We start from the raw sequence: 22,412 nt of genomic DNA, 5'->3' as shown, positions 1-22,412 counted from the left end.
GAGAGAGAGAGAGAGAGAGAGAGAGAGAGAGAGAGAGAAGAAAGTAGAAAGATCAGCTATAGAATTGAAAAAAATGAGAGGAACCAATTCCCGTTTTTCTAAAACCAGTCTCAGTAAATCAGCGATTTTGGATTCGTTAACTGTTGGATCGAGTTCATTTATGGATGACAGGTTCGCGACATCCGTATCTACCTTTTAATCGTTGGGATTTTCAAAACAAAGTTTGAGTTGAGAGATAATTGCTTTGCACTGAATATGTTGATTTGTTTTTTTTTCAATTTTGTGATTTGGATGTTGTTAGCACTAGTTTGTGAATCACTTTGACATTCTCTTTACCCTTATTTGATTATATTTAGTTGTTTTTGTAGTCTGAGTATCTCGGAGTTTTTTACTCTCATATTAAAGATTTCTCACATTAAATATCAATGTTCTCTTGTGTCTTTATTTGTTCGGTTTTCTACCATATATTTGTTATAGTTTTTATACATGTTTAGAATAATATAAAATATTTAGTTATAAAATTTTAGAATTTTTTAAAATAGAAGAATTGAATATGAAATTTTCAAAATTTAAAAGATAATGATAAAAGTCATGAAAATCTCGACTTAGAAATTAAATTTTGCGTTTTTTTTAAGAAACTTTTTAAAACGTTCTAACATGTCTGCAAAATAATAATTCAAAAATACACATTGGTTTAACAATAAAGAATAAAACTACGTGCATAATAATTTTATAGGGATCAAAACATGTCATTTACTTTTATAGAAACCAAAAATAAAATAATTATTTTATAGAGAACAAAAATATATTTAACTCTTAATTTTTCATAAGAACAAAAATATGCTTTTTTTTGTTATAGATTTTTAAAAAATATTTGTTATATTTTAGTTTGTATGTAAATTTGTTTTAAAATTCTTTTGTTAAAAAATAATTTGTTGTTGAAAATAAATTATTATTTGATTAATTTATGAAATCTATATTTTTTCAATCATATATAAGAACTAGTAACAAATTCGTGCGTTCGCACGGGTTCTGGTACGGAACGCGCATTTGTTTCATATGTATATTTTTTAATAGAAAAAATTTATATTAAAAGTAGGGTTAATAGTAATTCACCCCCCCTATAATGTTAGCGAATTTTGTTTTTGCCCCCTCCCTACCCTTTGGCAACGGTTTTTTCAAAAAAAACCGTTGCCAAAAGCTGCCTTTGGCAACGGTAGGGGGTAAATCAAAACACGCTCATATTACAGGGGGGTAAACTACTATTAACCCTTAAAAGTAATTAATATTTTGTGAAAAAAATAAAAATAATTAACAATAAATTGTGATCTTTACCGAGCAGATCAGGTGGCCAGCAACAATGAAGGCTTGAAGTTCGGGATGATGGATGTGAGAAAAAAGGGGTTGTACCTGCAAGGCACTCCGATGCCAAAGTAAGTATGTATTCCACAAGGTACAACAACGTGAAAGAGTTTTGGGGTAAGAAAAGATTACCTCGCCCTCTGTATGTAGAGGGTTATTTATAGGATGTTTTTTGAGCGGATTAGACTCCTCCTTCTGGGGCGGATATTTAGGAGACGCGTGGACTGGTTGTTTGCCGAGCACGAGGGGTCCTCGTGGTCGGTTACTTGGCAAGTTTGCCCGGTCTGGTCGGACGGAAACTGCCATATGTAATCTGACGCGTATTGGGCCGAAGGCGGGAATGGCCCAATTGACTAGATTGGGCCGGTCCAGAACAAATTGTATCTAAAAAAATCAAGAACAAAAATGAAAGCACCAAAATAAAATTGTGTCTAAATAGCCTTTTGTAACTTCATGTTCCCGTTAATAATCAATATTTTGATAGTAACTTCATGTTCCCGTTTATATTCAATATTTTTATCACTAACTTAATGTTAATATTAAATATTTTAATCAATAACTTCAGGTTTCCGTTAATATTCAATATTGTGATTGGTAACTTCATGTTCCCGTAAATATTCAATATTTTGACCAGTAACTTCATGTTCCCGTTAATATTTATTATTTTAATCAGTAACTTCAAGTTCTTGCTAATATTAAATATTGTGATCAGTAACTTCATGTTCCCGTTAATATTCAATATTTTAATCAGTAACTTTATGTTCTCGTTAATATTTAATATTGTGATCAGTAACTTCATGTTCCCGTTAATATTCAATATTTTGATCAGTAATTTCATGTTCCCGTTAATATTCAATATTTTAATTAGTAACTTCAAGTTCTCGTGAATATTCAATATTGTGATCAGTAATTTCATGTTCATGTTAATATTCAATATTTTAATCATTAATTTCAGGTTCCCGTTAATATTTAATATTGTGATTAATAACTTTATATTACCGTTAATATTCTATATTTTGATCAGTAATTTCATGTTCCCATTAATAATCAATATTTTAATCAATAACTTCAGGTTCCCGTTGATTTCGAAATATTTTGATCAATAACTTCATGTTCTCATTATTATTCAATATTTTGAATAATGTAATATTAATGTTGTTAATTTATATAAATATTAAATTTCCATTTAAGTTTCAAATATTTACTTTAAATTTTGCGTTTTTTTTAAGAAACTTTTTAAAACGTTTTAATATGTCTGCAAAATAATAATTCAAAAATACACATTGGTTTAACAATAAAGAATAAAACTACGTGCATAATAATTTTATAGAGATCAAAACATGTCATTTGCTTTTATAGAAACCAAAAATAAAATAATTATTTTATAGAGAACAAAAATATATTTAACTCTTAATTTTTCATTTCGTCCCGTATAGAGCAACGAATATTCCAGACTAAGCTTTTTTTTTGTAGATTTTTAAAAAATATTTGTTATATTTTAGTTTGTATGTAAATTTGTTTTAAAATTCTTTTGTTAAAAAATAATTTGTTGTTGAAAATAAATTATTATTTGATTAATTTATGAAATCTATATTTTTTCTATCATATATAAGAATAACTATTTGACATGAATGATTTTATTTTTTACGCATAAATACTTTTTAAATCATGGTTTATGCTTCTTCTTTTTTTTAATTCTCTAAAGAATAATCTAGAAACTATTTAATATTAATAAAACAGTAAAAGCAACAATTGAGGTCCCGAGTGAACCAAGTTTACAACCTAAAAATTCTGTGTACAGCAGTACTTTGTGGTTGTAACTATAGCCACGTCTGTTGCTTTTACCATGTGTCGACAAATGAGTCCACGTGAATCAATTACCTTTTAGGATCTTTTTACACACTACGTGGAACTTAAATATCCACCACAATATGCTTTCCATTCTATTCTATATAACCAACCTTCTTCAATGCTTCATCTACCAACTTTAACCATCTAAGTTATTAGCTCTGTAAGAGTTTTATTTTCGAGATTCAGGAAAGACTTTGGTCTATCTCTTTGATTCTTGAGTTTTGCATTGTTACATTAAGAAACTGTTATCAATGGCTGTTTCATCTTATCAATCAATCATGTCAAGCTCCATGACTAACATTTCTAGCAGATCTAGGGTTAACCAGTTTACCAATATCCCTTCTGTCTACAGTCCAAGCCTCAGAAGGAATGTTAGCCTCAAAGTTCGATCTATGGCTGAGGTAATTATGATTTTATCAAACATATTTTAAGGTTATTTTTATGTAATTTTTGCTTGTGCATATGAAATATATTTACGATTTAAGGATGATGGGTTGCTAATTACTTGTTAAATTATTCAGGGAGAGCCGAAAGAGCAATCAAAGGTGCCTGTAGACCCAACTACACCAATTGCACCAACACCCATACCAACACCGCAACCAGCCTATACTCGTCCACCAAAGGTGACCATAGTAACACATAATTACTACTTTGTTTTATATGTTTGATTATTTATGTTAAGCATTAATCTTGGTAGAAATTAATGTGACCCTATAATTAATAATAATATTGATGTTATAATGACAGATGAGCACAAAGTTTTCGGATTTGATGGCATTTAGTGGGCCGGCACCTGAAAGGATCAATGGAAGGTTGGCTATGATTGGTTTTGTAGCCGCAATAGGGGTGGAGATAGCCAAAGGGCAGGGTTTGGGTGAACAGTTATCTGGTGGTGGAGTTCCATGGTTCTTGGGGACAAGTGTGTTGTTGACACTTGCTTCATTGATTCCATTTTTGCAAGGTGTTAGTGTTGAGTCTAAATCTAAAAGTATCATGTCCTCGGATGCAGAGTTGTGGAATGGAAGAATTGCTATGTTAGGTTTAGTTGCTCTGGCATTCACAGAGTATGTTAAGGGTACTTCCCTTGTGTAATAGATTTTTACAGCACACGTTATGGCTTATTAGGTTACAGGATGTGGTCAGACATGCTTATGTAATGTCATAAAGAATTGTAACATTAATCTTAAGCTATTTTCTTGATATAATGTGAAGCCTTAAAGCTCATAATTGTCCAATTTAAATTGAGGTATATTTGCTTGGTAAATATAACCATTTAAAAATCAAAGGGAACGTCCATAATCTGCCAAAATCATAACAGCGATAACACTTTTAGAAAATGAAAGAAATTGTACTTTTGAATTGAAATTAATATACTACTATAGAGAAAGCTTAATAAATTAAAAAGAAAGGAGTATATCTTAATTCAACCCATTAGATTAATATACTACTATAGAGAAAGCTTAATAAATTAAAAAGAAAGGAGTATATCTTAATTCAACCCATTAAATTAATATACTACTATAGAGAAAGCTTAATAAATTAAAAAGAAAGGAGTATATCTTAATTCAACCCATTATATTGCCAGGCACCTGGTGAAATTTATTTTCGGAGGTGCATTTTTTGAAAGCACTATATATCTACGGAATCATTTAATTAATATTAAATAAAAAGTTTGTAAATACATCTACAGAATAATATTTAATGTTAAATTAAAATATAGAAAAAAAAAATTACTGTATGTAAATTCACTTCCAAAAGTTTTGGAAACGCATCCCAAGGGTGACGTGAGAGATTTCCAAAGAAAGTCTCTATTGTAAAAAAATAAATTACAACAATTATAGAAAAATATACCAGAACCAAGTATAATAAGGAAATCGTATAGTTCTTGCATTCTTACAAAACTTAGTTCATATCAGAAACTTATGCCCTCGCAATGAGAATAACTACATTCATATTAAAACATGGTGATTAGAATTAAGTTTTAATTTTATCAAAAAGAAAAATTAGATAGTAATAAATAATTCAATACATTTATCTAAATATTAGCTGATTAATTAGTTTAAATGTAAAAACGATTTTACAATCACACACTCCAATTTCTAGATTAAAATGAAAATCAGCTTTAAAGACAAAATCAATTTTATTCAATTACATCTAAACAAATCAATATCAATTTTGACTTTTTCAATAGTATAAGAAAAGATACACTACAACTGAAACAATATTACATATCCCTTTCTCTTGTCTAACACTTAACAAATTGATGAATCATGATAAACATGTAACTTTGGTATAACACTATACACATTGTATAATTTGATATAAACTTAACAAGAATGCTGACACAAATGTAGACACGTAATAGAGAACGTGGAACTCTTTGATCTACAAAACCCGTGCAATTGGAACTGGCATGAACACACTATGCTTATTCAATACATGGATATCTCATTTTCATCTAAAGGAATGAACCTCTACACTCACATATTATATGAACAGAAAGAATGACAAAACAATACACATCATAGCATCTATTTTTTTTTTAAATTCAGAAATCTTATCAGCTACTTTATATGTACAAATAGCTATTATAATTGGCAGCCACGTTTGTACTAACAATACAAGCATCTATGGATCAAGCTGATACTCAGGCTTGTCAAAATCACCATTTAGGAGTGTGCTTTCCACCACCCCATTTTCAAGTTTCTGCAATTCATTCATAAAAAGTCAATGACAGAAACAATGTAAAGAAATCAGCAATACAGAATTGAGACCATGTTGTATAATAAATTGTGGGGTTTGATTTTGTCTAATAGACAAGACTTAGGTTTCTTAGATGATAAATGTGTCTTCAATTATGCACACTAAACAAATGAGATGTCAAAATCATAATTATTGTTGGTGTTTATCCATATCATAATAAAAACTAGTATAATAAAATATATAAATATTACCACCCCAAAAAAAAAGTGCAGTTATGTTTATCCATCATAACAAAAACTAATATAATAAAATATAGAAATGTTATCACCTAAGAAATAAAAAAAAGAAAGTGCATTTATGTTTATCCATCATAATAAAAACTAATATAATAAAATATAGAAATGTTATTATCACCCAAGAAAAAAAAGAGGAAGTGCAGTTATACAACTCGATTAGAAGTTGTATACTCAAACATAAAAGGAGAGAGTCAGATACGTACTTCTGGGTGTAGATCAACTGGAAACAAATTTATGGCTTCTGTGTTGAATGTAAATCCACTGGAGAGGACACAATTTTTGCATTAGTGACATGCAAAGAATGAAAAAATTGAAAGGAAAGAAATGAAATAAAACCACAAATTTGAAACTGTTAAGTGTAAAATATCTACAGGTAGCGTCGAGACTAAGAACCATACCAATGGGATAGTACAAGCTGCCAGACATATGGGATAAAAAACTCCTCTGGATGGCTCTCTTGTTCATACATGAAGCGCAGTTGAGTAAACATCTGCCAAAAATAAACAGTGTCATAAAAATGGGACAAGTAATACTATTAAATTCTTAATCATATATTCCCAACTGAAAACAAACCACAAATCACAATTCTTTTCTTATGTTACCTTCATCCCATCACCCCTCCAAGAACGACAATTGACGATTATCACTTGGAGCACTTCATTGACTGACCAGTCACCGTCCACTCTTTGAGCATCCATACGAGTATTGAAAAAATCTAATACCTGCAAATATTCAATAAGTACATTTTTCAATGACACAACAAATTGATGTAAAAACTGCACAAAACACACTCCTTTAAAATTTGCAGGTCTCAAAGGGTAAGCATCTATTATAACTCACAAAAATATAATATATATAAAACTTACGGTGTAAATGTTTTCAAGGAGTTCGTGGAAGCGTGGGTGACTCTTGTATGGCTGAAAGACTTCCTGCCTGTGCATTACTGCATACACTACCTGCTCCAGTCGAATAAAGCATAACAGTAATGTAAATTTGGATAATTTTGAACTAGATAAAAATAGATGTGATAAATTTTCAATTAATCAAGTAGAAAATCAAATCAAACCTCTGGGTTCCGAGGCAGTGCATAAGTCAGAATTGCATTTATTATTTCTAGTACAAGCCTCAAGAAGTCAGTATAAATTTGCAATTCAGTTGACTGCATTAAACAAATACATAATAATTTAGAAAAAGAGTGATCTAACGGTTGTAATCAATAAGAGCCATAAAAGCACTAAGACAATATATAATATATATATATATATACCACATCTTCTACAAAGTTGTTTCCTTCAATTGAGTTTCCTTTAGCAATATGAAGCTTATTATCTCTGCGATCAGCTAATTTATTATACCTAATGAGAAGGAAGGATATTGTCAAATTTTAATACCAGAGATCACAATCAGCTCTAAAAGGTATATTTTAAATGGAAATGGTACATTATGAAGGTAGAGAAAGAAGGGGAACATACTTGCGTGAAAGCATATCAAAAAGGCTAACTAGTCTTTGAGATGCATATGCACTCAAACGATGGATATGAGGTGCCATGTTAGCCAAAGTTGCCAGACATGTTGTGTGGAGATATACATCCTATCATTATTTTAATGCATAATAACAGATTGTCAGAAGAACAAAAATCTATACAAAATAAGAGTAATTTAGTAGTTCATTCCATATAAACTACTTGTCTAACCATGTATCAGAAACATTTCTAAGATTGAAATATGTCCATTCTACATGTATCGATTGGCATATGATATATGTAATAATCACTGCTTTTAGTACATAAAACAAATCTTAATGCCTTCTTAAAATTTCAAGGCAAACCGAGGTTATAACAGTAAACCATGCCAGATGCAATTAAGCATCAAAAGAAAATTAAATATTCGTCATTGCGGGTTAAATATCATCAAGTGAACTAGAGCAGGGAAAATTAATTGCCATAAAAGAGAAACAGAGCAGTCAACAGTATCAACAGGTTTATATATTCCACCAATCGATACAGATAACAGTATCACATCTCAGTAATAACCAAATTACTAGGCCAAGTAGAAAAGGACATTTTATAAATTAGATGCAACTTACAAGAGAATAAATTAATAATCGAACTAAGCTTAAGAATCATACCCGTAGTTTGGACAAATTATACTGTACAGTTCTGATAAGAATTATGACCATAAGAGAACCAAGAGAGGTCTGATGGAGGAGACGTTCTTTGTACCATGGAACACCCGTCAATATCTGCTCATTTATAACCTAATTAACATTTAACAAAATTGTTGCTGTTCTAGGAATATTCTAATGGAGAATAAAACTCTTACCAACTTATGAATGCTTGCATTGAAAGAAGAGTCTTGACTAAGTATAAGACATACAATCAGCAGCATGTATATTTGATTAGCTGTCCTTGTTGGAGCATTGTATAGAGCTTCCAGAATCGGCATTAACTGTTAATGTCATAAACAAGAATCGGATTAAGACTCAATCTTTAGCCATTCTAGATGTTATCAGTCGGACCCATATGATTTACAATGACTTAAATCAAGTGGTTACATATATCACATCATATGATAATAAAGTGAATACCTGTTTTGCAAAGTAACAAGTCTTATCAAACTTGATCTGAAAATTGTTATTTTGCTTTTTAAATATATAAATTAAGGGAAATTTCACGCACCTTCTCAAATATATACCCCAATGATAAATACCCCTACTTTTTTGAAAAAAATACAAAACTCCCCTCAATTACACTGACCTCCTTTCTATCTCGTAAAAATAAAGAGTGTGTGTGTCATTTAATTGACCTACGGGAAAATGAGTGCTACTTCTACAAAAAACAAGGGTGGCAAGTGTTTGTTTAAAAAATAAAAAGGTGTATGCCATTTAAAGATATCTCAAACAAGGCGATTGCATTTTCTCCCATAAATAATAATAAATTAATTCCATTTTCTTTCATTAGAGAAATTCAAGTTTGCTGTCTCATACCAAAGTATCCATATCAGTCCGCACCAAGACATACTCCAAAAAGGAAGAATTTCCTTGCAACAACGAGTAAAGCAGTAGGACCGCTGTCTCATCAGTTAAGCACCTGTAGAGGAATTAAAGATGCCTGGTTTTTAAAACACAAATGTGAAAAATCCAAAATAATCAATTGCAACTAGTACGAGTGTCGGACAGTAAATGTCAAGTTACGAATACATATAAAAAAATATCCAAAGTGGCAAGAAATCCATGAGTTCTAGCTGTATCTATGAGCAGCGAAAATGAAGAACACTTGATAAAAAACTGGAATTATAGCCATAGGCCACACGATAATCGAGCTTCAAACCAAGAAAATAAGGTAACAGATACGCAAAACTATAAATAACAATTATGTGCTAACATATATAAGATGAAATCCATACTGCCTGACTGAAGAGCAAATATGAAATGGGGGAAAATGGAATAAATTGTGATTTCCTGCTTTTCTTTTACTTTCCCTTCCTTCTCTTTGATATAAGTATTGATTGGTGAACAGAAAAATATAAGATTGATCTACAACTTCTAAGTATTGATTGGTGAACAGAAAACTAATTGGTGAGTCAATTTTCACAATATCATAATAAGATTGATCTACATCTGGCAGATATTCTGATCAATACAAGTTACCACCATGATAATAATATACAATTACAAACATGTGAATTAAATTTTGCAGAGTTTGACTCATTAATAAAAGTATATATGGACATTCTGGACATAATAATAGTATATTAATTTTCAAACACATATACAGGTACCAAGATACTCACATGCCAAGGGTATCAAACAAAGAAGCAAAAGGTAACTTTATGTGTTGACCACTGTGCGCATTTCCTTCAACGTCTACACGATCCACTGCATTTAGAGACTGATTAAAAACGGCTAGCTTTCTTAATCAATTAAAATGGTATATATAGGTATGAAAAATGTATTACATTCACAGTCAATTGCATGCTCTAAGGCTTTGCAGTAAGGGTTATCAGAAAAATGAGGATTTTCTTTGAGTAATAAATCTGAAGCTGAAGATTTTTTATTTTCAATGGCAGAGTAGTCTTCACTCACAGCACATTTATGATAATGAATGAGAACAAGAAGCGCGTCAAGACTGCTATCCGCTATAGCATTTCTTGACCCTTCACCGCTTGAACTGACCAAATAACTGAATGGCAATAAAACAATATTTGCTGCAAGGCAATAAATCAAAATATAAAACAGCTATCAAATAAGTTCCCAACTTTCACAAGAATCTTGAAGCAATTAGAAAATAATAAATAATAATAATAATAATAATAATAATAATAATAATAATAATAATAATAATAATAATAATAATAATAATAATAATAACAACAACGATATCTAAAAGGCATATTTGACTTCAAAAAAACCCTAAATATTAAATAGATAAGTATATCCAGTCACCAGTTCGTACCAGCTGCAGAACCAACTCTCTGCAGCACACTACTCTGACTTTCGTCATACAAGATGGGATAAGTTGCCCTATTAAATGGAACCTTACGGCGGATAATGAAATTTAGAAGTAATTTACGGACAACTAAACCAACCAGAGAGCTGTCCTGCAAAAACAACAATGTGCTAACCTGTTATTTATCAGCAAATAAATAATAACTCGATGAACAACAGTTGATGTTAAAATTTCAACTTCTAACCTGAGCCATTGCGGCATCAAGAAATGGATTCACATCATTTGGTCCAGGAGATGGTCCACAGAGAAGCTGAGTTGACATTGCAATAATCATGAAATTAAGCAGCTCTAGATGTAGAAGAAATGTGTTGGGACTACAATAATAATTTAAGAAAACTGTCAGGACAGGTAGTTCACACAATAACTCAACAAGAATTAGCCGTCAAATACTTATGAGCCGAGATATACCTCACTTCTACTGATACTATAAAGTTCAGTACATTCCGCATTACAAGATTTTCAATGGTTTGATCTGTATAAAAAAAATTTTAAAAAAAAAAGTTAAGAGAATTTCGGATAATCTTATCACCCTGGAAATGCACACAGAAACAAATAGAGACTTGAAATGAGAAAATGAAAAATAAATTATGAATCCCATGAAACATTAAGAATTTCCAAATCAAACAAAAGTGAAAATCATGCATATTTGATGATATATCCAGTGCTATCGATGGCAGGTGGCCAAAAATCTGCCATGTAAACCCGCTGTTGAGGCCTATTGACTATTGTGCCACCAAGGTGGGCATCCCTTTACGTATTGCCTATGGCGGTTGTCAAACAATATGCCACGCCATGGCCACCATTTAACCACACTGCATAAATCACATCAAATGCAATAATTTGCAACATTTTAACCAAAGTAAATGCCAAAATCTAGCTCAAGCCTTTTACATGAGTCTTGTATGCCACATGTATGGAGGTATGTTTGCAGATCTAAATTCTAAATAAGAAATAACTATGGTTATAGTGTGTTTCGTTTTGCATTGGAAACCTTCTCAAGTCATGGTTCTAATCTACAGATCTCAAGAGTAGAATCAAACATGCACTTATACATACCTCCCAAAACATCCCTCAGTACAGCTTCATCACCATCGAAAGAAAGGTATAACTGGAAGCCACTTTCAATCAGGTGCTTCAAAAACACAGAACTGATATACACTGCATTAGCAGCCTTCTCATAAACCAAAGGTGGCACATCAGAAGTAGACATGAACTCTTGCAAGTAGCATGCTAGATGAAACAAAAGCTTTGCAAGATGCCTGGTGTGACAATTGTTTTTGGCTGCAAAACAATTTTAAAAAATCCCAAAGCAAAAATTCACATAAGAACTTTCCACGACAAGTAAATTTAATCACATTAAAATCAACATAACAAGTACTCTATGGAATTGAAGAGATTAAAACTAAAAATCATCCAGAATCACTTCTCATAGGAAGATTTAATTATATAATCAATATTATACAGAAATAGCAAGCAAACGAGCATCAAGCAGCACCGCTACCTCTTTTTGGATGGCAAACCCAATCCTCTTAAAAACTACATTCATTGTCCTCTTAACTTTTGTGAAAGGTAAATCGCACTTCAATAATCAACCATGCAAACTAAACTAATTCTATATTTCTATTAGAATCCAATATTTTGAGACATCACAAATAGCAGGCTTAACTATTATCATCATTTTGAGATAAAAGAAAATCAGATTCTAACATTCTAGCAATTGAATTCAATAAACCTAGCTATTAGCTAGTGTTATTGTCCACAAATGGATCAATTGAAGTTTCCTCTTGAATCCACTATCCATTTCAAGCCTAAAAGTAAATTGTAATAAGAAGACGACTAACCTAATAGCTCACAAGCTTGTTGAACACGTTCACCAGGCCATTGAACATTGAGAGGAAGCTCCAGCAATTTCTGCCAAAACTCCGACGACAGAGGAAAGGATTCACCGCCAACAAAAGTCCCGATCAGATACTCCACCGTCTCCGGCGAGAATTCACTACCTCTACGCGGCGTTGACGGTATCGACCCCATTCGTGAGAAAAAAACGGTTATTGTCGGCGATAGTGTTCAAATCTCGTTTGCTCTGATTTGGAGGAAGATTCAAAGCGACGGCATTGTGTGAAAACTCGCAGAGAGATCGAAAGTGTTTGATCCAAAAACGTAAATGGAGATGCGTTTTGAAAATCTCGAAGGGAACAGAGAGAGTGTAGAAGAAGAAGAAGAGAAGAAGAGAAGAAGAAGAACGATAAGAGGAGCTTCTTCGAAACGAAGGTTTTGCAGAGAAAAATGAATTAATTATATGGACTTGTTTGGATGAGCGGTTATTATCTGTTAATAGTAATAAGGTTTTAACGTCGCCGATTGGGATAAAATGATGCAATCCAAACAAGTCTTAATTTTAATTTCCTCGAAATCGATTTTTTTTAATTTCTAATATTTATTTATTTAATTAAATACAGTGAAGGATAAGTATAACTAAACTATAGTCTATAACTATTGTGATTCGTGAATAATAAGACAATAATAACATCTTATATTCAATAATTTTATATTTTGTTGAAATTAGTTGGTATAACCTAGCTTTCGGAGTTTTTGATATTTGATTTGATACTAGTATATGAATATAAATTCAATTGCATTGCAAATGGATAAATAACGACACATATTGTGAATAAAGTAGTTGTAATTATGGGGGAATAACTTATGCACATAATTTTAATGACCTACCATAATTCTGCATTTAGCCTAACACTTGACTCATCTAATTCTCAATATAAATCCTAATGCTAAACAATATACTACCATTTTTAAAAATAATGACAATTATTATCATAAATGTGTAAGTATATAACTATAATAATGTATAACAAACTCTTCAACAATATATATACATCTATTGGAATTAGTTTTTTAAAATTGTTTGAGAAAAAATGCATTTTATTCTATGAAAAGATATAATTGTGCTTGTTTCAATAATTGATAAATATTTTAGAGATATGAATATGATAATGCAATATTTTTATTTTTGATTCAAATTTTTTGCAAAATAATTTAAAAAATGTTATTCTCGAAAATATTATTTACACACGATTCTCCTATTTTTATTTCAAAATTTAAAGAATAAATTTAATCAATTATAACTTTTCATTATCATTCATATTTATTATTATTTTTTATTTGTGATAATTTTAAATTAAATAAATTTTATTATTAACAAATCTAAATTTAAGCCAAACTAATAGGTATAAATAATATTCTTAAAAATAATAATTTTAAAAACATTATTCTAAAAAATATCTTTTTAATTTTTTAAACAAATACTCGATCCATCTTTTTCAATATATTGTATATTAATTCAAAATGTAAATATTAAAAAAAATTAAAAAAAATATCAAAAAAAAAAACTTGTTGAACACAGAAAGTCTTTGAATCAATCTGTGGGTAAGATTGTTCCTATTAGCAGATCATTCTCCACTTCAGTGGATATTGGCCAAGTACTAAGTAGAATAAATATATAGAATATAGAACTATATTGACAATCCCATCCCACCGACAAAAAAAGAAAATAAATATACTAGTATTTATTTGTTTTCTTGCAAGATTTTATTTCAAGCATTTGTCTATACGATATTAAAATACGACTTTTTTTCAACATTATCATGTTTTTCAACAAAATTCAAATTCTTTAAATAATCACGTTTTCCTTTTAATTTCCAAATTAATCATATTTTAAATAAATAAAAAAATTATGTGTACAGTGAAATCAATTAGAGCATGTACTATGCAAACACGCATCAATTGAATTGGCTATAGTCGACCAAATTGGCGCTATGTAAATGTTAAAAGAAAGTGTCAATTCTTGGCTTCAATGTGTTATAATTTTTTAAAAATTAACACAATTAATTAATTAATTTTTTTGAATAAAATTAATAATATTTAATTTAAATCGAATCAAATACGAGAATATTTTTTACAATACTAATGATAACGACTTATTTGATCATATATTTCATCAGTTCCACATCTTCTAGGTATCCTTTCTCGTATAGGTCTATGTTGATTCACCTGAGGTACTTGATACGAGATCCCTGGAGCATCACCATCACCAGATTCTTTAAGAAGTTCTTGCAATCTTACATAAATACGTTGTTGTAATTAAGTTTGTTGTCCATGTCATTGTAATTGGGTTGTGTTGTTTGGGTTGATGGGGTTATTGGTGAGCAGACTGGTCGATTGAATGTGACATTGGTGTGAATGCTTCATTGGGGAAATGAAGAAATGGTTGTTATGATGTTTGGTAGTCATATATGTTTGTTGAATGCTCGGAGAAAAACTCAATTGTAACTGATTTATACCAATACACATAATTAAGGAAAATTTCTTTACCCACCTCCCTATGGGGGTCACCCCCAGCGAAAAACCAAAACTGCCCCTGCTTCGGAGATTCATCTCCGAAGTTATTTTTTTTTTGAATTTTTTTAACTTCGGAAATGCATCTCCGAAAACACCAAAAAAGTGGTGTTTTCAGAGATGCATCTCCGAAGTTAAAAAAATTTAAAAACGTGAATATTTTCGGAAGTTCATTTCCGAAAATATTCCTGCATATACAAATTTCCCTCCTTCACTATTTCATCATTTTTCTCCAAAACATCTCAAAACCCTCTCCAAAACCCAATCAATCTCCATCCATTTTTCGCCCTAAAATCAAGTTTCAAATTGTTGATCACGTTAAAGGGAGCATAGAAAGCTACAATTTCAGGTAAACATCACTCATTTCATCCCCTATTTCACTACATTGATTGATAAATTTTATGCTGAAACTGATATGGTTCGGAAGTTCATTTCCGAAATATATTACCTAATAAATTTCGGAAATGAACTTCCGAAATATGCCCTGGCAGTTAAAAAAAACAGTTTTGGCCAATTTTGCTAATTTATTCATTTGTTAGGTATGGTGCATCCGGACAACATTGTGCGAGACGATGGAGTATTAGTTCCGGAAATTGTCAACGTTAATAACGATCCGGTTATTGACGTTACTCCTATGATCAATGCGGTCGATGTTCGACAACATTCTACAAATGATCGGAGCTTCGGTAGTCGCGAACAATTGATTGATTGGGTTCGGAAGGAAGCTAACAAACATGGATTTGGAATTGTTATTTTAAGGTCGGACAACGGAAATAGTAGGCGGAAAGCTTTCGTTGTTTTGAATTGCAAACGGGGTGGTAGTTATGTACAATCAAACCGGGTGCTAAAACACGAGGACACGGGATCGAGAAAGTGCGGGTGTCCGTTTAAGTTGCGTGCTACTCGGAGGGTTGATAATTTGTGGCGGTTAACCGTAATTTGTGGAATTCATAATCATGCCTTGGATGTTAAGTTACACGGACATCCAATGGCGTGTCGTTTGTCCCGCGAAGAGAGGAATGTGATATCGGACCTAACGATAGTCAAAGTGGCACCTCGCAACATACTTGCCGATTTGAAGCGTAAGAATCCGGATAGCGTTTCAAATATCAAGCAAGTTTACAATGAACGGCACAATCTCAAAGTATTGAATATGGGCCCTCGGTCGGAAATGCAACAACTTTTGAAACTACTAGGCGATAACAAATATGTTTCAAGCTTCCGAACCTCCGAGGATAAAGTTACGGTGCGTGATATTTTTTGGACTCATCCCGAAAGTATCAAATTATTCAACACATTTCCAACCGTTCTAGTCATGGATTCGACGTACAAGACAAACAAATATAGGCTTCCGCTTCTAGAGATAGTCGGTGTGACCTCGACGGACAAGACTTATTCGGTGGGGTTTGCTTTTTTGGAGTGTGAAAAAGAAGACAACTTTACGTGGGCCTTGGGAATTTGCAAGTCTTTGTTAGTTGTTCAAGAGGTTATGCCAAACGTCATTGTCACCGATCGGGACAATGCTTTGATGAATGCGGTCGATACCGTCTTCCCGACATCTACCGCTTTACTTTGCCGGTATCACATAACTTGCAACGTGAGAAGCAAGTTGAAACCCGCGGTTGGGACAAAAGATAGGCCGGATGAAAATGGTAAAGTTGTCAAAGCCGGTGTTATGGTTGATAGGATAATGGCGGCATGGAGGGAAATTTTGGATGCATACTCCGAAGAGGTGTATACCGAGAAATTGGTACACTTTAGGTCTTTGTGTGGTTCCATTAAGACTTTTTGTCATTACGTCGAATCTACCATTCTTGACAAAGTTAGAGAAAAAGTCGTGTGCGCTTGGACAAATCGGGTTAGACATCTTGGTTGCACCACGACTAACCGAGTTGAATCCGCACATGCGGTCTTCAAGAGGTGGTTGGGTGATAGCAAGGGAGATTTGTGTCGGGGATGGGACACCATCAACCAAATGCTCCAAAATCAACACAATGAAATTCAAACATCGTACGGTCGGAGAAAGACGGTTATGGAACACCGGTATAAGGGCCAAATTCTATTCTCCCAATTGATTTACAACATATCTCGAACGGGTTTGAATTTTTTGTTTCATGAAGCTAAGCGGTCGGAGACCACGGGGACGGATAGTTCATTATATGGGTGCACCATTAGAAAGACATACGGCCTTCCATGTGCTTGTATACTTGCAAAAAAGAAAAAGTTGAATTCACCCATACGCCTGGATGAGGTAGCCGACCATTGGAAGAAACTTCGTTTTGATGATTTTGACCCGCCGAAAGAAAATGACTCCAAAATCACCATCTCCGACGAGTTGGAAGTGATAATGGAGAAGTTTGCTAAAGCGGACGACACAACAAAAATGCATATAAAAGAACAATTGCGAAAGATCGCATTTCTGGAGACCACCGATTTGAAACCGCCATCTCAACCGGTTAAGACGAAAGGTGCACCGAAAAAGTCCAAAATTACACAAGATGACACGTCAACAAAACGATTTCCTTCCTACTTTGAACATGTTGATGCATCGTTCCCGGAAATTCATGAGACACCTAAGTCCAAGTGTAGTGGTAACAAAGGTGCCCGTATTTCGAAGCCACCTCGCACACCGCCGATAAAAAAATCACCCATTGTCTACATTGATGAGATGCCACTTTTTATGCACAAATATATCGATAACATCGTTGATGTTGGAGGCGACGGCAGTTGTGGATATCGGGCCGTTGCGGGTTTGCTCGGTAAAGGGGAAAATAATCACACTTTAGTCCGACGGGAACTTATTGCGGAGTTGACTTCGTATCGGGACATCTACGGCCGACTATATGAAAATCAAGAAAAGTTTGCGAAAATTCATGATTCACTTGTTCCATCACTTACCGGTATCGCTCTGGTCTCGAAGTGGATGTCATTCCCCGATATGGGTCATCTAATAGCAAGTGCATATGATATTATATGCGTCGATTTGACGAGGTTTAGACTAAGTGAGACTTTCTTTCCACTTCATAGTCGACCGCCATTGGACTCGTCGGGCCGGATCATATGCATCGGGTATCTACGATCGCGGCACTTCGTCCAAGTGTTTTTGAAACCGGGGTGTCCTATACCGGCTACTTGTTGTCAATGGACCGCACATCGTTCAAATGAGGCGCAGACTTGGCCGGATCCTTTTGTTTCAAGAATGGTGGAGTTTGAAGAAATGATGAGCCAAGAGCGCGAGCAAAATAGAGAGCGGTCGAAGAACGTGCCTATTTTGGACTTAGGATCCACCGATTGGTTCGGTGAATTTTAGTTCGTTCCGGATCGTTTTTGGTTTGTAATGACCATTTTTGTATGTATTGTTGTTTATCATGTAAAATCGGACCGATTCAATACATATATAATATAAGTATGTTTTATGTCATCTTTGTCTAATTTATGTTTAATGTACCTTCCATTTGTCCAATTTACACAACACACTAAGCAATCAACAAAATGCAAAATTTATGTCTGTTTCTGCATAATTCAGAAATGAACTTCCGAAATATACATCTCTGCCTCCTATTTTCGGAAGTTCATTTCCGAAAAGTCCCCTGAGGCAGGATAAGGTTTGTTGGGCCATCAATGCTCCAATAAGTCTATAAATACTACACACTCTTCTTCATCCTCTTCACACCACAAAACACAAATGACATAAACCTACCCCCACCTAGCATTCGTCTACTTTGAAACCGGCTACCCGATGTCGTTCCAATTTCGCTTCTCACGCGACACGCCGTTTGCGGAGTTGATAACGTCGCTTAACACGCTTTTGCATTATCCCGAGAATCGAAAGGTTGTCAAGCTCGAGTACCGCTCGCCATCGCTTAACGACGAGGGAGGCATTAAGTTCACACCTTTTGAGATCAAGAACGACGAAGATTTAGCGGTTTTGTGGACAACGTTTGACCGATTTTCTTCGAAAGGCCCGATCGAGTTGGACGCGAAACTTCAAAGATCGGCGGACGACGTTATCAAAATGTTGACTCATCCCCACCTACCCGTGTTCAACAATATGAAACTTTAATTTTCAATAATATTATCATTGTAATCTTCACCCGATTAAATAAAGCGAATCGTTGTTGTTTTTCATTTTTCTTCTGTCCAGACATAAATTCGGAGGTTCATTTCCGAATTCCCTCAAGGGGGGTGCGTTCCGAGATGAACTTCCGAAAACACCACATTTTCTGAAAAGTAACTTTATTTCGGAGATGCATCTCCGAAATCAATATTTGATATTAAAAAAAACACGTTTTCGGAGATACATTTCCGAAAACACCTTTTTTTACTAAAAAAGTACCTTTTCAGAAATGAACTTCCGAAACAAGGGGTAGTGTGGTAAATTCACCAGGGGTGGGCAAGAAGGTTAGGAGGTGGGTGAAGAAATTTTCTAATTAAGAGTTGATTTAATTTCGGTTGGCGTTACAACGTCGGTTACGTCTCGTTGATGACGGTGCCTCCAATGACAACACTCAGCTTGAACGATGTCTTTTCAAACGTTAAAATTCCAAGAGATTTCGATATTGAGTGATGTAGTGTCCAGGACACCTGCAGGAAGTCCCAATTCAACTAACTTCAATGCTTATTGTATAGTACAGGCGTCAATTTGCCTGACTATATTGCTAATTTTGGTTTTAATTATGTCATTTTGGTATCTTTATTATCTTCGAACAACTGGTATTAGTATCTTGGTATTTTGGATATACTGGTTGGTAAACATTATATGTTGGTTATGTACCTTGTGAATTATTTACTTTCAATTAATATATGATTGATATCACTTTTATTAACTTTGTTGTTGTCTTTGTCTTGATATTTTCTTCAAATATTTGCGTTAATTCTAGTGTTAGATGATAAGCTATAATCTAGAGGGAGTGAATAGATAGAAATTTTCTCAATAAAATTTTGTATTAAAAAATGTTTAAATATGGTGCGCGGAAACAATCACGGCTCGAGAATCGTATATCCCAAACCGTTATGGAAAAGACTGGATATGCGTAAATTGATAGAACGAATACGTAAGATGAGAAAGACGACCAATATATTTTTGGCGATTTGCGTTTGAATATAATCACATAGTAGTAACTAATTTCTAATGAAATAATACACAAAAATCAACTTAAACAATTTGTCGAACACTTTAAGTGCATTTGATTCAAACTAGATTTTTTTATTTTGTTAATATAAGAAACCAATTACAATCACATATATTGTAATCAACTCAGCAAAATTGTTTGAAGTATTAAACAAAGAAATAATCTCTATGTATCAAGTGCACAATCAACGGCTTAACAATTTGCATGCAAATGTGTGTGTGTGTGTCTGTGTGTGTGTGTGTGTGTGTGAGAGAGAGAGAGAGAGAGAGAGAGAGAGAGAGAGAGAGAGAGAGAGAGAGAGAGAGAGAGAGAGAGAGAGAGAGAGAGAGAGAGAGAGAGAGAGAGAGAGAGAGAGAGAGAGAGAGAGAAGGATCTGGTTAGAAAGTTCCCCCAATTGGCCTTGTTATGGGTATGCCTGCCCTCAATTCCAAAGGAATTGAGATAATAAAAAATCAACTTTTGCAAATGTAGTTTACAAGTGAAAAAGTAGCAATTGAACCCTTCAAACCCTATAGTTGATGTTGATCCTATCTTCTTCTCTTCCCTTTATCTTGAGCTCGACCAAGTAACCCGATACTTCTAATATGATCCTCCGATTATCGTTACTCCTTCTACTTAACTCTTTTCTTCTAAGCTTTCACTCAGCTGAATCCAAATTGCGAACTTATCGTGACCCAAGATTACCAAAGTGATCCTCCGGTTACCGTTACTCCTTTGACAGAAATCACCGTTCTTCAAAGCTTTCACTTAGCTAAATCCAAATTGTATAATGTTATGCAAAACTCCCAAATCAATCCTTGATCTTGGAAGGAAACCCCAAATGGATTTATCTTGAAACTCCCAAAGATCTTTCAACCCAATTGATTACACAAAATCCTAATTGGACCTTATCAAACTATCTCTTGATCACACAAAAAAAATGATGAGGTGTAGTTGTTGTATGTATACAATGAGAGATGATGAAAATCATGAAAATCTTTGTATATTTTTTGTTTCAATGGTGAGAAATGATGCATGAATGACTATATATGTGTGAGTGTGTGAAAGAATAAGACAAAAAAATACAAAATTGGACATTTTGAACAGTGGGAGTCAATCCATTCGAAATGGGAGTCGACTTTTAAGATCAAGGGAGTCTACCCATATTGCCTAAGATTACAATCCAAGTGGACATAAAAGTTTTGAGAAATTTTTCTCCAGTAGGAGTCGATTCATAACACGTGGGAGTCGACTCCTTCGTGTTATGTATCAACTCCAAAATACCTGGGAGTCGACTCATTTTGGAAAGAGATTAAAAATGCAAAAAGATTTCAGTGGGAGTCGATCCACAGCTCGAGGGAGTCGACTCCTTAGTTTTGTGTGTCGACTTCAAAGCCCCTATGTACCGACTCCTTTTTGACAGAAAGTTTTCTTTCAAAATGCTGCAGTGGGAGTCGACTCCTAACACGAATGAGTCGACTCCAAACATGATTTTCAGAAAATAGTGATATTGTTAACTTGACCAAATGCTTTTGACTTGTTCCCTAAGTGTCCTAAGATGAAAATGCAACTAAGACATAAAGAAATAAGATCCAATGTACAAATACTACATAATTCCTAGTTTTGACATCATTCAAAACATCTAAGAGAGGATATTACACTCACATACTCCCCCTTTTTTATGATGGAAAAACATATGATGTATTTGTAGTCTCTGATCATATCTCCCTCTGAATATGTGCGTCATACTTTTAATATTTGCAATCAAACTTCGTTCTTTCTTGCATAACTCCATATCCCCCCCTTTGACAACATCGAAAAGAGAAAAAGCCACAAAACCTAAGAAGCATCAAGTAAAACACACGACCACTCAGAGGTGTTCCAAAGATAAATTTGATCAACAATAACAGAACAGACATAGAATGATGTTAAAGTGAAAATGAATGAATATAAATAAAGCATTTAATGCTGACAAATTAGGCGTACGAAAAGCATAATAGAAAAACATGATATCATAAAATAGAAAGCACGATAAAGCAACATAAGATCATGAAGTAAAATTTATTCAAAAGTTCTTGAGCCGCTTCAAAAGCTTCATGTTTACGTGACACCTCCAATTGGTGCTCCCGAATGCTGCACATGCATGTGCTCTAGCAAGGTGATAATCTGTA

At 33.4% G+C, this 22,412-nt stretch overlaps 2 protein-coding genes across 2 annotated transcripts; one reads left to right on the top strand and one right to left on the bottom strand.

The window, feature by feature from the left end:
• The first annotated feature begins 3,331 nt into the window (after positions 1-3,331).
• On the top strand, positions 3,332-4,418 carry LOC131611981 (early light-induced protein, chloroplastic). The gene is made up of 3 exons (XM_058883798.1): positions 3,332-3,614; positions 3,735-3,836; positions 3,961-4,418. The coding sequence occupies exons 1-3, from the start codon at positions 3,465-3,467 to the stop codon at positions 4,303-4,305; spliced, it is 597 nt and encodes a 198-aa protein (XP_058739781.1). The 5' UTR covers positions 3,332-3,464; the 3' UTR covers positions 4,306-4,418.
• Positions 4,419-5,641: 1,223 nt separating this feature from the next.
• Positions 5,642-13,036, bottom strand: LOC131643494 (uncharacterized). The gene is made up of 18 exons (XM_058913725.1): positions 12,562-13,036; positions 11,777-12,001; positions 11,129-11,192; positions 10,905-11,034; positions 10,667-10,811; positions 10,170-10,418; positions 10,005-10,089; positions 9,199-9,301; positions 8,535-8,660; positions 8,341-8,454; positions 7,685-7,803; positions 7,480-7,567; positions 7,279-7,371; positions 7,079-7,168; positions 6,815-6,934; positions 6,611-6,702; positions 6,416-6,473; positions 5,642-5,919 (listed from the first exon to the last, which is right to left on the bottom strand). The coding sequence occupies exons 1-18, from the start codon at positions 12,749-12,751 to the stop codon at positions 5,842-5,844; spliced, it is 2,169 nt and encodes a 722-aa protein (XP_058769708.1). The 5' UTR covers positions 12,752-13,036; the 3' UTR covers positions 5,642-5,841.
• Between the last annotated feature and the right edge of the window lie 9,376 nt (positions 13,037-22,412).

The sequence above is a fragment of the Vicia villosa genome, linkage group LG1 (genome assembly GCF_029867415.1).
Source record: "Vicia villosa cultivar HV-30 ecotype Madison, WI linkage group LG1, Vvil1.0, whole genome shotgun sequence".
Lineage (NCBI taxonomy): Eukaryota > Viridiplantae > Streptophyta > Magnoliopsida > Fabales > Fabaceae > Vicia > Vicia villosa.
This window is presented reverse-complemented; position numbering and strand designations above follow the sequence as displayed.

Bases quoted from the DNA above. Each gene is read 5' to 3' on its own strand.
- LOC131611981 (XM_058883798.1), top strand. From the start codon at position 3,465: ATGGCTGTTTCATCTTATCAATCAATCATGTCAAGCTCCATGACTAAC. The intron at 3,615-3,734 runs GTAATTATGATT...TAAATTATTCAG, and splicing joins AAGTTCGATCTATGGCTGAG to GGAGAGCCGAAAGAGCAATC. The intron at 3,837-3,960 runs GTGACCATAGTA...TTATAATGACAG, and splicing joins CCTATACTCGTCCACCAAAG to ATGAGCACAAAGTTTTCGGA.
- LOC131643494 (XM_058913725.1), bottom strand. From the start codon at position 12,751: ATGGGGTCGATACCGTCAACGCCGCGTAGAGGTAGTGAATTCTCGCCG. The intron at 11,035-11,128 runs GTATATCTCGGC...TTATTATTGTAG, and splicing joins ATAGTATCAGTAGAAGTGAG to TCCCAACACATTTCTTCTAC. The intron at 8,661-9,198 runs GTATGAGACAGC...TGACATTAACAG, and splicing joins GGACTGATATGGATACTTTG to TTAATGCCGATTCTGGAAGC.